The sequence below is a fragment of the Mytilus californianus genome, unplaced genomic scaffold (assembly GCF_021869535.1).
Source record: "Mytilus californianus isolate M0D057914Y unplaced genomic scaffold, xbMytCali1.0.p SCAF_7, whole genome shotgun sequence".
NCBI lineage: Eukaryota > Metazoa > Mollusca > Bivalvia > Mytilida > Mytilidae > Mytilus > Mytilus californianus.
Window position 1 is genome coordinate 88,279,580 of NW_026262723.1, and position 13,907 is coordinate 88,293,486.

Sequence of the window (13,907 nt, forward strand, 5' to 3'; positions counted from 1 at the left end):
AATTCATATATGTACATACCATGCAGTTGTTGAATCCACTCTCCTCAGTGACTATGACTTGTTCATAAATGGAGCAGCATACCGCATAACTGACGGACATGAAAGACATAAAACCAATTAATTCAAGTTATCCATATCATATATATTTGAATAGATATTTGTAATCTTTTTTAAGAATTCAATTCTCACGTTTTCATTTTATGTACATTTAAATAAGAAATGATCTTCATCATCTATCTTATTTTAAGAACAATGTTGACATAAACGTTCTTCTCTTTTTATGTTTCTGAACCTCCCCTTTCAATTTCCAAAATATGGCAACTTACCCTTATTTTAGTAAAGCTTTTCCTGGTTTTACAGTTATTTCCTTTAATTAAATATTGCACAATTTCATAATTATTTTTAATTCAATGTCTTAAAGAACAACTTTTTATAGTTTTCTTGTATAGTTTCCTTCATGTGTTTATTTATTTTATATTTTTCTTGTATAAAGTTAGTATTCATGAATTATATTTTTTACAAAGGTATATGACAACAAAAATACAGTTAACTCTAAACTGAGGCGATTTTTTTGCGAAAAGAAAATTGATATGTTTTTACAAAGTTTAAAACGTGTAAAATATTCACAGAGATTTGGAACATAAAAAATTGATATTTCGACACACGCTTGTGATTCGGAATATTAAGCAATTGCAAGTATCAAATACATATTCACACGAGAAGTGTTGTTCATGAAGTCAAACATCGTGGTAAATTATTTGCTTTGTTTGCATGTTCAAATTTCAATTTTCAGTCACAAATTAGACAGAATTACCTTGTTCTTTCTTCAGGAACGATGTAAATCAACATTACTTGTGAAAGCAAAGATCTGTCAAATTGTACTAATTGTGGTTTTATAACCAAATAAGACTTCAAGTGATGAATTTTGACTTACAATTCAATGTCAAATCTCGGACATAAGTAAGGTAAGGTATTTGTGGGCCCGTAGGTGATCCATCGCGTATCAAAATATCTACCTTGTCAAATATATCTCGTGCTTTCTCTTGACACGAGACATCGGATTTTGCGGCGAAATTCCGACAGTGGTTGCGTATTTATTCATCCCGTAAATTTAAACGGAACCCACCCTTTTTTGTATAGGTTTAAGTGATATTAGAGAGGTTTAGCAAAGCAGACGTGTACGTGTACGGGTAGTAGGGAAAATCCCTGATGCAGTGCGTTATACGTCATCAATGTATGAGACGTTTTACAAGTACACGCCACTGGGAACTTGTAAGGCGGGATTTACACGTACGTACAAACTTCTGAGTTTTATTGGATTTTCTGAACATTCTTTCAATGAAAATAGCAGTAAAATAATTTCTTTTTTCTCTCGGGAGTATGCAGCTCTAATTACATTGAATTCAGAAGATTATTTTGTTGTTTACAAACGAAAAGAAATATATGGGCCGCCAAGCGGGCACTTGTCACTGAAATGTACCTAAAATGAATTTTATGAAGAATATATCCCTTTGATTGACGTTGCCGCAATACCTTGCTACCAACGGAGGAAAACAAAGTGAATAATAAATACAAGAATTTCCTTCTAAATTGACTCTGTAATAGAGTCTTCCTTCCTATCCATATCTTTACCATAATTTTGTTAACAAATTACAAGTTTCATACATTTATTTTGATTTGTAGAAAATATTTCATATCTTACAGGGCACTTAAAGATGGCATCTTGTACTCCTGCAAGAAAAAAGCAAGCAAGATTTTCTGTGGCTGATGATATTAAACTGCTAAGGGAGGTCACATTAGACAATCCATTCCGAAATAAAGGGAAGTGGATAGAGATAGGCGAAAAACTCTCGACAACAACCTTCCAAATAGATGGGAGACGGGCTAGAGAGAGGACCAACTTGTTAATTACCCAATTCAAAAAAGATAATAGGGAAAACTTGAAAAAGTAAGTGATTTTCCAGGGGGTGTCTTATTTACATTTTGTACATTCAATTTGGTACATTTTTTCATAAAAATAAAAATAAATATTTTCCAGAAAATGAGCAGCCCCCTAAAATCAATTGCCTTTAACTTAAGAACAGGAATGAAAAAGATTTATTAAAAGTGTAAAAGTGTTTAAAAAGATTTATTAAAAGTGTAAAAGTGTTTAAAAAGAGTTATTTTAAAAATTATTAGCTTTCAAATCAAATGCAAGTTCTTTTTGTTTTGTGTTTGATTTAGTTTCAAATATAAAGCCTTCCAATGGAGTGAATTAATTCTGCTTGATTTATAATTTTACATTATATGTTTTAGATCAGGTATAAATGAGGAATATAGCGAAAGAGAAATTTTACTGGAGGAGGTGATAGGGTTGATGGAGGAAGAAGAGAGGAAAAAGGATGCAGATAAAGAAAAAACAGCTTCCCTAGAAAAGGCTTCCCTTGACATTAGAAAAAGGGCATTAGAAACCCTGACACCCACAAAAGGTAAGTTAAAGTCATGATAATTTTAGTTTATTTTTGGTATTCTATATTTACAATACAATTTGTATAAAATGACTCGCCTCAATCAGTTTGAAAAATAAAATGGTTGTGGTTATTATAAAAAAGGAGATGTGGTATGATTGCCAATGAGACAACTCTCCACAAGAGACCAAATGACACAGAAATTAACAACTATAGGTCACCATACGGCCTTCAACAATGAGCAAAGCCCATACCGCACAGTCAGCTATAAAATTCAAACGAGAAAACTAACGGCCTAATTTATGTACAAAAAATGTTTATGTTTGGTTCTGCTGTAAACTATCTTTTTATTACTATCTTCATATGTCCCTAAAAACAGAGATGGTAAGAACAATTTTATGGTTTTTCGTTGATTTGAAACATGCATTTTATTGCAGACGTTTTTGAATTACAAAGGTAAATCATAAGCACAATAATTTATTATTTTATTGTTTTAACCTTTAATTGGAAAGAACATATTTTCATGTGACCTTCTATATACAGATTGTGATGCAGAAGAAGCTATTAGACCAAAGAAATCAAAATCATCCAACAACATTCTTTCTTATCTGCAAGAAAAGAAGGAAGTAGAGATGGAAATAAGGAAAGAGGAGATGGAAATGAAGAAACAACAACTACAGTTTGAGAGGGAGAAATTTGAGTTGGAGAAAAACGAGAGGAGACAAAGAATGGATATTGAAAGACAGGAAAAGATGATGATTTTTGAAATGTTTAGAAAGCTCGCGGACAAGAACTGAATTAGCTGATATTTTTGTGAATAGGAAAAAGAAATTTTCTGATATTATACAAAATATTGATTACTCTAAATTTGCTGTAATTTTTCATCATCATTGTGTCATATTGTGCGATTCGATAATGAGATAGTAAAATGCTTGGTTTAATTTTGTTTTGGTGGGTTGTTGACTCATGGTCTCCTTGAAATAAGATGCCACAATTTAGTTTTACCCCCACCACATTTGATGTTTACCGGTTCCAAAACAGGAATACCTTGGTTGATAGTTCGTGTGTGAATGTCTTACTTATACCTTTTATTATGCCCCATCTTTGATAGTAAATAAAGGGGCATCATGTTTTCTGGTCTGCATGTCCGTCCGTCCGTCTGTCTCGTATCAATTTAAGTTTTGGTCAAGGCAGTTAATGATGATGTAGAACTTAGTACACATATTCCTCATGTTATGATCTTTCTAAATTGTTTGCTGAATTAAGTTTTTGAACCTAAATTTTACGGTTCAAAGAAAAATGATTGTGTAAAAACAGTACATTCTAAGTTACATTTTTTGTCAAGGTTGTTCATGATGAAGATGGAGTCGCATCAACTTGAAACTAAGTACAAATGTTCATATGAGGATATTTCCTATTATTTCAAAAGGGGAATCATGAAACTTTATTTTTCCTTTTTCCTTTTTTTTCAAGGGGAAGATGCAGTATTTTTTAACCAAATTAAATCGGAGATGAGAAGGCTGGTAAAAATTGATAACATATACGCCTTCAAGGAATTTCTTGCAACATATCTATGAGAAATGTATAATGGAATAAAAAGTTACACCCTTTCAATTTTATTTAGACGTGCCATATGGTCTGGATCTTGAATTAGACATTTAAGATTTAACATTTTCAACAATATTTATTTTATTTTCAAGACAAAGTTCACATCAATTGTACAACAAAAACGAATTACACGTAGTGTATATAGCTTCATCCAGACAAATAATTTTCCAAACTTGGTGGATCAATGTCAAAATAATGTCCAGTCTCGCTACCGTATAGACAAGTATGACAATTTACAAGAATAGTGCCAACCAAGTAATATTTCCCTACAGGTTGCAAATACAACTTCAAGTTTTTCTTATAGTCCAAAAATGCAAACAAAGTCAAAATTTTGCCAAAAGTCCATTCCACACATGTTCTCACGGCAGACATCTTCTTGTTGAATCGTGCCTGTGCTGCTGAAATGACTCCTCCACGAAAAGGTTTTATGATGTGTGAAGTCATGGGGTAAGCCGGATCACCGTAAATAACATAAATGTCACCAGTTGGGGTTGTCATATGTGTCTGAAGTTCTCCACAAATACCACTCTCTCGTAGTAGACCGGCAAATCATGCCTTCGACCTTCAATCGGACCATACATGTTTGCTACAAGTCCATTAGGAGCAACTATGCTTTGAAATTTTATAGCGTGGACTCTTTTATGACCATTAAACAGAATGCGCTGATTTGTAGTTGGTCTACATAAGGGTCGAACGGTCCCATCAATGAAACCCCAACAATTAAGAAGAGGTGCATCTCTAGCTACAACGGCGTCAGCGTATTCCTGTAAATGCCTGTGCGACAACCAATTACTGTTTAAATCATGTAAGAGATGGTTATGAGCATCGTAGACAAAGTTCAATACTGTATTAATGATTATAGACATATCAGTTTCAGAGTGTCCGAATACAGATTTAAGGTCTGAAAGGCGACTAGGATAAGCTAATCTACGTAATAAAAGACATAAGGCTTCTAGACCGGAACACACTGTTCGGTTGTCACATACAAAAGAATCTGGGATACCCAAGGCTGTACATAAATTTGGAATGTCATCTTTTTCAAAACGGAACAATTTTTTGCAAGCCTCTGCAGATAATTCATCAAAATTAAAAGCATCTCCTGAATTTGAATTGTCCTTATAACATGAAAGAAGCAATAACTCGTCCTCTATTTCCTCATCTATGGCAGCTAGCAGACGAAAATTTGCCATCTTGCCGATGAATGATATTCTCCGATTCGATAATCGTGCCCAATCGAAATCTCCGTTAAATTGTATTTACATGTACTCTTACAAGTTGCGCCATCTATTAGACATGAACGTGTACGTGTATGTGTACTTGCACGTGTATTTCACCCGTACAAGTACACGTACACGTACACGTTCAACTGCTAAACCTCTCTAATATTTCTATACACCGTCAACTTTTGAGTCGACTTACAAGAACAGGTAAGACCATATAGGGTCAACTACCCCTCAGGTTGATACCAAACTCGCATTAACAGCTTAGAATTTATCAAAATGTACGCAGTAAAACGAGTTAAGGATGAAAAGATTAGTTTTGTTAACTGTGATCATATTTATTGATATACTTAACAAGACAGACAGAAACGCAAAAATGAATGCAGAAGCTGAAATCTTAAAAGAGTTTGAAAAGTAAGTTTATTTTGCAAAATTTTAGCTATCAAACATGAAATGTGAATTATAAAATATATTTGCGATGTTAAAATGTTGACAAAAAAAGTCATATATAAAAGTATATAAAAGTATTTATTATCCCACTTAAAAAAAGGCAACAATAGTATACCACTGTTCAATAGTCCGACTTAACTGTTTTATATTAACCTTTTTAATTTAGCTTTAGAAAATGTTAACGTATAGAATGTCAAATGTTTATATTTTAATGCAATATAATTTTAGTAGTTATTTGAGACTTTGTTCCCAGAAATGGTTTCCCCAAAAACAGTTGGAAATAATTGTGATGCAAATGCAAACAAGATGACAAGGAGGCAATTGACGAGGTTGACAAAAAGTCTAGCAACAATTTAAAAAAATTCAAGTCATACCAACAGTGAAGAAAGTGATATCTAAATTTTCTTAACGATAAAAAGTTGTTTGAATTAGTGTTTGTATACTCCTCTCAAAATAAAGAAAAAAACATGTTTCATTACCAATTAATATAAATAAAATTGTAACGTTAAGAAAAGATATTTATCAGCAACAACGCAATTTTGGATATCAAATAAAATATTCTTGTCTTTTCTTATTAGATTTAAATTTGTAACTACAAATCGCACAGAAGAAAAAGGGTCTTTTACTTTGAGTGAACCCTGTTTTGTGTATCCTTGTTTGTATGAAGCAGTGATGAAGTAAAATTGAGAATGGAAAAGGAGAAATTTTTTGCGGCGAAATTCCGACAGTGGTTGCGTATTTATTCATCCCGTAAATTTAAACGGAACCCACCCTTTTTTGTATAGGTTTAAGTGATATTAGAGAGGTTTAGCAAAGCAGACGTGTACGTGTACGGGTACGGGTAGTAGGGAAAATCCCTGATGCAGTGCGTTATACGTCATCAATGTATGAGACGTTTTACAAGTACACGCCACTGGGAACTTGTAAGGCGGGATTTACACGTACGTACAAACTTCTGAGTTTTATTGGATTTTCTGAACATTCTTTCAATGAAAATAGCAGTAAAATAATTTCTTTTTTCTCTCGGGAGTATGCAGCTCTAATTACATTGAATTCAGAAGATTATTTTGTTGTTTACAAACGAAAAGAAATATATGGGCCGCCAAGCGGGCACTTGTCACTGAAATGTACCTAAAATGAATTTTATGAAGAATATATCCCTTTGATTGACGTTGCCGCAATACCTTGCTACCAACGGAGGAAAACAAAGTGAATAATAAATACAAGAATTTCCTTCTAAATTGACTCTGTAATAGAGTCTTCCTTCCTATCCATATCTTTACCATAATTTTGTTAACAAATTACAAGTTTCATACATTTATTTTGATTTGTAGAAAATATTTCATATCTTACAGGGCACTTAAAGATGGCATCTTGTACTCCTGCAAGAAAAAAGCAAGCAAGATTTTCTGTGGCTGATGATATTAAACTGCTAAGGGAGGTCACATTAGACAATCCATTCCGAAATAAAGGGAAGTGGATAGAGATAGGCGAAAAACTCTCGACAACAACCTTCCAAATAGATGGGAGACGGGCTAGAGAGAGGACCAACTTGTTAATTACCCAATTCAAAAAAGATAATAGGGAAAACTTGAAAAAGTAAGTGATTTTCCAGGGGGTGTCTTATTTACATTTTGTACATTCAATTTGGTACATTTTTTCATAAAAATAAAAATAAATATTTTCCAGAAAATGAGCAGCCCCCTAAAATCAATTGCCTTTAACTTAAGAACAGGAATGAAAAAGATTTATTAAAAGTGTAAAAGTGTTTAAAAAGATTTATTAAAAGTGTAAAAGTGTTTAAAAAGAGTTATTTTAAAAATTATTAGCTTTCAAATCAAATGCAAGTTCTTTTTGTTTTGTGTTTGATTTAGTTTCAAATATAAAGCCTTCCAATGGAGTGAATTAATTCTGCTTGATTTATAATTTTACATTATATGTTTTAGATCAGGTATAAATGAGGAATATAGCGAAAGAGAAATTTTACTGGAGGAGGTGATAGGGTTGATGGAGGAAGAAGAGAGGAAAAAGGATGCAGATAAAGAAAAAACAGCTTCCCTAGAAAAGGCTTCCCTTGACATTAGAAAAAGGGCATTAGAAACCCTGACACCCACAAAAGGTAAGTTAAAGTCATGATAATTTTAGTTTATTTTTGGTATTCTATATTTACAATACAATTTGTATAAAATGACTCGCCTCAATCAGTTTGAAAAATAAAATGGTTGTGGTTATTATAAAAAAGGAGATGTGGTATGATTGCCAATGAGACAACTCTCCACAAGAGACCAAATGACACAGAAATTAACAACTATAGGTCACCATACGGCCTTCAACAATGAGCAAAGCCCATACCGCACAGTCAGCTATAAAATTCAAACGAGAAAACTAACGGCCTAATTTATGTACAAAAAATGTTTATGTTTGGTTCTGCTGTAAACTATCTTTTTATTACTATCTTCATATGTCCCTAAAAACAGAGATGGTAAGAACAATTTTATGGTTTTTCGTTGATTTGAAACATGCATTTTATTGCAGACGTTTTTGAATTACAAAGGTAAATCATAAGCACAATAATTTATTATTTTATTGTTTTAACCTTTAATTGGAAAGAACATATTTTCATGTGACCTTCTATATACAGATTGTGATGCAGAAGAAGCTATTAGACCAAAGAAATCAAAATCATCCAACAACATTCTTTCTTATCTGCAAGAAAAGAAGGAAGTAGAGATGGAAATAAGGAAAGAGGAGATGGAAATGAAGAAACAACAACTACAGTTTGAGAGGGAGAAATTTGAGTTGGAGAAAAACGAGAGGAGACAAAGAATGGATATTGAAAGACAGGAAAAGATGATGATTTTTGAAATGTTTAGAAAGCTCGCGGACAAGAACTGAATTAGCTGATATTTTTGTGAATAGGAAAAAGAAATTTTCTGATATTATACAAAATATTGATTACTCTAAATTTGCTGTAATTTTTCATCATCATTGTGTCATATTGTGCGATTCGATAATGAGATAGTAAAATGCTTGGTTTAATTTTGTTTTGGTGGGTTGTTGACTCATGGTCTCCTTGAAATAAGATGCCACAATTTAGTTTTACCCCCACCACATTTGATGTTTACCGGTTCCAAAACAGGAATACCTTGGTTGATAGTTCGTGTGTGAATGTCTTACTTATACCTTTTATTATGCCCCATCTTTGATAGTAAATAAAGGGGCATCATGTTTTCTGGTCTGCATGTCCGTCCGTCCGTCTGTCTCGTATCAATTTAAGTTTTGGTCAAGGCAGTTAATGATGATGTAGAACTTAGTACACATATTCCTCATGTTATGATCTTTCTAAATTGTTTGCTGAATTAAGTTTTTGAACCTAAATTTTACGGTTCAAAGAAAAATGATTGTGTAAAAACAGTACATTCTAAGTTACATTTTTTGTCAAGGTTGTTCATGATGAAGATGGAGTCGCATCAACTTGAAACTAAGTACAAATGTTCATATGAGGATATTTCCTATTATTTCAAAAGGGGAATCATGAAACTTTATTTTTCCTTTTTCCTTTTTTTTCAAGGGGAAGATGCAGTATTTTTTAACCAAATTAAATCGGAGATGAGAAGGCTGGTAAAAATTGATAACATATACGCCTTCAAGGAATTTCTTGCAACATATCTATGAGAAATGTATAATGGAATAAAAAGTTACACCCTTTCAATTTTATTTAGACGTGCCATATGGTCTGGATCTTGAATTAGACATTTAAGATTTAACATTTTCAACAATATTTATTTTATTTTCAAGACAAAGTTCACATCAATTGTACAACAAAAACGAATTACACGTAGTGTATATAGCTTCATCCAGACAAATAATTTTCCAAACTTGGTGGATCAATGTCAAAATAATGTCCAGTCTCGCTACCGTATAGACAAGTATGACAATTTACAAGAATAGTGCCAACCAAGTAATATTTCCCTACAGGTTGCAAATACAACTTCAAGTTTTTCTTATAGTCCAAAAATGCAAACAAAGTCAAAATTTTGCCAAAAGTCCATTCCACACATGTTCTCACGGCAGACATCTTCTTGTTGAATCGTGCCTGTGCTGCTGAAATGACTCCTCCACGAAAAGGTTTTATGATGTGTGAAGTCATGGGGTAAGCCGGATCACCGTAAATAACATAAATGTCACCAGTTGGGGTTGTCATATGTGTCTGAAGTTCTCCACAAATACCACTCTCTCGTAGTAGACCGGCAAATCATGCCTTCGACCTTCAATCGGACCATACATGTTTGCTACAAGTCCATTAGGAGCAACTATGCTTTGAAATTTTATAGCGTGGACTCTTTTATGACCATTAAACAGAATGCGCTGATTTGTAGTTGGTCTACATAAGGGTCGAACGGTCCCATCAATGAAACCCCAACAATTAAGAAGAGGTGCATCTCTAGCTACAACGGCGTCAGCGTATTCCTGTAAATGCCTGTGCGACAACCAATTACTGTTTAAATCATGTAAGAGATGGTTATGAGCATCGTAGACAAAGTTCAATACTGTATTAATGATTATAGACATATCAGTTTCAGAGTGTCCGAATACAGATTTAAGGTCTGAAAGGCGACTAGGATAAGCTAATCTACGTAATAAAAGACATAAGGCTTCTAGACCGGAACACACTGTTCGGTTGTCACATACAAAAGAATCTGGGATACCCAAGGCTGTACATAAATTTGGAATGTCATCTTTTTCAAAACGGAACAATTTTTTGCAAGCCTCTGCAGATAATTCATCAAAATTAAAAGCATCTCCTGAATTTGAATTGTCCTTATAACATGAAAGAAGCAATAACTCGTCCTCTATTTCCTCATCTATGGCAGCTAGCAGACGAAAATTTGCCATCTTGCCGATGAATGATATTCTCCGATTCGATAATCGTGCCCAATCGAAATCTCCGTTAAATTGTATTTACATGTACCCTTACAAGTTGCGCCATCTATTAGACATGAACGTGTACGTGTATGTGTACTTGCACGTGTATTTCACCCGTACAAGTACACGTACACGTACACGTTCAACTGCTAAACCTCTCTAATATTTCTATACACCGTCAACTTTTGAGTCGACTTACAAGAACAGGTAAGACCATATAGGGTCAACTACCCCTCAGGTTGATACCAAACTCGCATTAACAGCTTAGAATTTATCAAAATGTACGCAGTAAAACGAGTTAAGGATGAAAAGATTAGTTTTGTTAACTGTGATCATATTTATTGATATACCTAACAAGACAGACAGAAACGCAAAAATGAATGCAGAAGCTGAAATCTTAAAAGAGTTTGAAAAGTAAGTTTATTTTGCAAAATTTTAGCTATCAAACATGAAATGTGAATTATAAAATATATTTGCGATGTTAAAATGTTGACAAAAAAAGTCATATATAAAAGTATATAAAAGTATTTATTATCCCACTTAAAAAAAGGCAACAATAGTATACCACTGTTCAATAGTCCGACTTAACTGTTTTATATTAACCTTTTTAATTTAGCTTTAGAAAATGTTAACGTATAGAATGTCAAATGTTTATATTTTAATGCAATATAATTTTAGTAGTTATTTGAGACTTTGTTCCCAGAAATGGTTTCCCCAAAAACAGTTGGAAATAATTGTGATGCAAATGCAAACAAGATGACAAGGAGGCAATTGACGAGGTTGACAAAAAGTCTAGCAACAATTTAAAAAAATTCAAGTCATACCAACAGTGAAGAAAGTGATATCTAAATTTTCTTAACGATAAAAAGTTGTTTGAATTAGTGTTTGTATACTCCTCTCAAAATAAAGAAAAAAACATGTTTCATTACCAATTAATATAAATAAAATTGTAACGTTAAGAAAAGATATTTATCAGCAACAACGCAATTTTGGATATCAAATAAAATATTCTTGTCTTTTCTTATTAGATTTAAATTTGTAACTACAAATCGCACAGAAGAAAAAGGGTCTTTTACTTTGAGTGAACCCTGTTTTGTGTATCCTTGTTTGTATGAAGCAGTGATGAAGTAAAATTGAGAATGGAAAAGGAGAATTTTTCAAAAAGACAATAACCCGACCAAAGAGTAGAAAACAGCCCAAGGCCACTAAGGTATATCTTAAAATCATAGACTTAAAAAGGAAATGGACATAATATTTTTATGGTGAAGAAATAAAAAAAATGATCACAAGAGCTGTAACGTAATTTACTGGATTAATATGACAGATGTCATATGTAGAGCATGATTTGCTTACCCTTAGGTATGCTCAATCTCACTCTCTTCTATTTTCGTTAAATACAACACCAACCACAACAACATATTGTATTACCAAGTAATATGTTTAGAACCAATTGGAGTATTTAGTCGTAAGTTATACTTACTATCTCTTCCTTTGTATCAACCTTTTTGCATTTATTACAGGTTTTTGATCACATACCTAATGTCACTTATGTAAAAGACGGTAACGAAAATACGAAATAGACCATTCTTAGTTGTGATGGCCTGCTTTACACCATAGACAGTTGCATCCTCGACAACTATTTTATTTGCAATTACTGCAAAATTGAGTTTGATAAAGCAACCCAACTTAACTAAATTTGATGAGCACAGAAAAGACGGGAGTCACTGCATCAACATTCCACGTCCAATCTGCTGAAAGAACACGAACTAGATGAGGTTACCAAATATTGTTATTACATCTTTATGCAAAAAGATTATTTTCTATATACCATCACTTCAAATGTTTATGTGTAATATTGAAAAAATAGGCCAGAGAAGTTTTAGATTACATAGATACTTAGATAATAGATAGGTACTGAATCACACAAACTACTAATATGCACCCCTTATGTGTGTAAAATATGTACTTAGGCAAAATATGTGGAAATAACTTAGGAATTGATTTTTCAGGTTTTGGAAATTATGAATAAATATGTCAAAGGTGTTAATGGAACTTAGGTAGGTGTAATCATTATCGACATGACAAAGATGCTTGGTTTCAAAAGTATCAGGCGTTACAGGCTTGTCATTGTTCTTCAGGTATGAAAAATATTCGAATGTTATCATCAAATACAGCATTCGAAATAAAAATAAGAAGGTGCGGTATGACTGTCTATTGTCAACTCTTCACCGCAGAACAAATGACTTTGACGTTAGCATTTATAAAAGTCTCTGTACTGGGTTTAACACAGTTAAAGCCCACATAGCATTACAAGCTATACAAAAATTACAACACGATCATAACACGTATTTATTATATATATATAAAGAGTAAAATGTTTTTTTACTGAGACAAAACCCTCCCAGTTTTTTCCAGAAGGCGGAATTATTATTACTCTTTTGTTTAATAGGAAGGTGCGTCTATTTTTTCTATTAAAATGTTGGTGTTTTGTTTTCAGACCATCACAAAACAAGGCAAATTCTACATTTTTTTTATGTTTGCAGTGGCACAGGAAATACAGCAGCCTTACTGCAGACTTGAGGTGGTGTCTCGTAGCACACCAACTATGGGAGGTTTTATTATTACTATTTTGTTTAATAGGAAGGTGTCAATTTTCTATTAAAATGTTGGTGTTTTCTTTTCAGACCATATAAAAACCCGGCAAATTCTACAAATTTTCATGTTTGCAGTGGCATAGGAAATATAGCAGCCCTACTGCAGACTTGAGGTGGTGTCTGCTTCTGTAGCCAACCAAATGTGGAAGGTTTTTATTCCTGGGTAGGCAAGTTAAAGTTTCCAATCCAAATTTTAAGTATTTTTTATCTACTGTCTGGCAATATATTTTTTAAGGGCTGGAACCAGGCGTACTTGTAATAACTCTACAGCTATTCAAGCTGGTAACTGAAAGTTTTTGCCGCTTTTCTTTGGTCTCAATATGCCCTTTTGCATGGAGGCATTTATTCGAGATTCATTTTTAAAAAGTACAATCTCCGCATGATATACTTGCCTTCAATGATAGAAATGAGTCTTATAGTGTTAGTGGTAACGAACCTGACATGCTAAAGATATGTACACGGTTACAAATCAAATGCAAAGATATTTAGTTATTTCAGAATATGTTGATAAGATAAATCCGAATGAAAATGGTGGTGACCCAAATCGTCTCTGTTCATTTCTGTTCTGTGTTTACATTTATAAAACTGGGATGGTTTCTTAC

The 13,907-nt window shown here is 33.0% G+C and overlaps 2 protein-coding genes across 3 annotated transcripts; both read left to right on the plus strand.

The window, feature by feature from the left end:
* The first annotated feature begins 1,271 nt into the window (after positions 1 to 1,271).
* Positions 1,272 to 3,442, plus strand: LOC127708596 (histone-lysine N-methyltransferase, H3 lysine-79 specific-like). Of its 2 annotated transcripts, XM_052213586.1 has the most exons (4): positions 1,272 to 1,290; positions 1,705 to 1,948; positions 2,296 to 2,468; positions 2,991 to 3,442. In XM_052213586.1, the coding sequence occupies exons 2-4, from the start codon at positions 1,716 to 1,718 to the stop codon at positions 3,242 to 3,244; spliced, it is 660 nt and encodes a 219-aa protein (XP_052069546.1). In that variant the 5' UTR covers positions 1,272 to 1,290; positions 1,705 to 1,715; the 3' UTR covers positions 3,245 to 3,442. The 2 variants fall into 2 exon arrangements, with proteins under 2 accessions (XP_052069546.1, XP_052069545.1); XM_052213585.1 differs by lacking the exon at positions 1,272 to 1,290 and having other exon boundaries at positions 1,305 to 1,948; positions 2,991 to 3,441.
* A 3,205-nt stretch (positions 3,443 to 6,647) lies between these two features.
* Positions 6,648 to 8,823, plus strand: LOC127708597 (histone-lysine N-methyltransferase, H3 lysine-79 specific-like). Its single transcript, XM_052213587.1, has 4 exons — positions 6,648 to 6,666; positions 7,081 to 7,324; positions 7,672 to 7,844; positions 8,367 to 8,823. The coding sequence occupies exons 2-4, from the start codon at positions 7,092 to 7,094 to the stop codon at positions 8,618 to 8,620; spliced, it is 660 nt and encodes a 219-aa protein (XP_052069547.1). The 5' UTR covers positions 6,648 to 6,666; positions 7,081 to 7,091; the 3' UTR covers positions 8,621 to 8,823.
* The last annotated feature ends 5,084 nt before the right edge of the window (positions 8,824 to 13,907 follow it).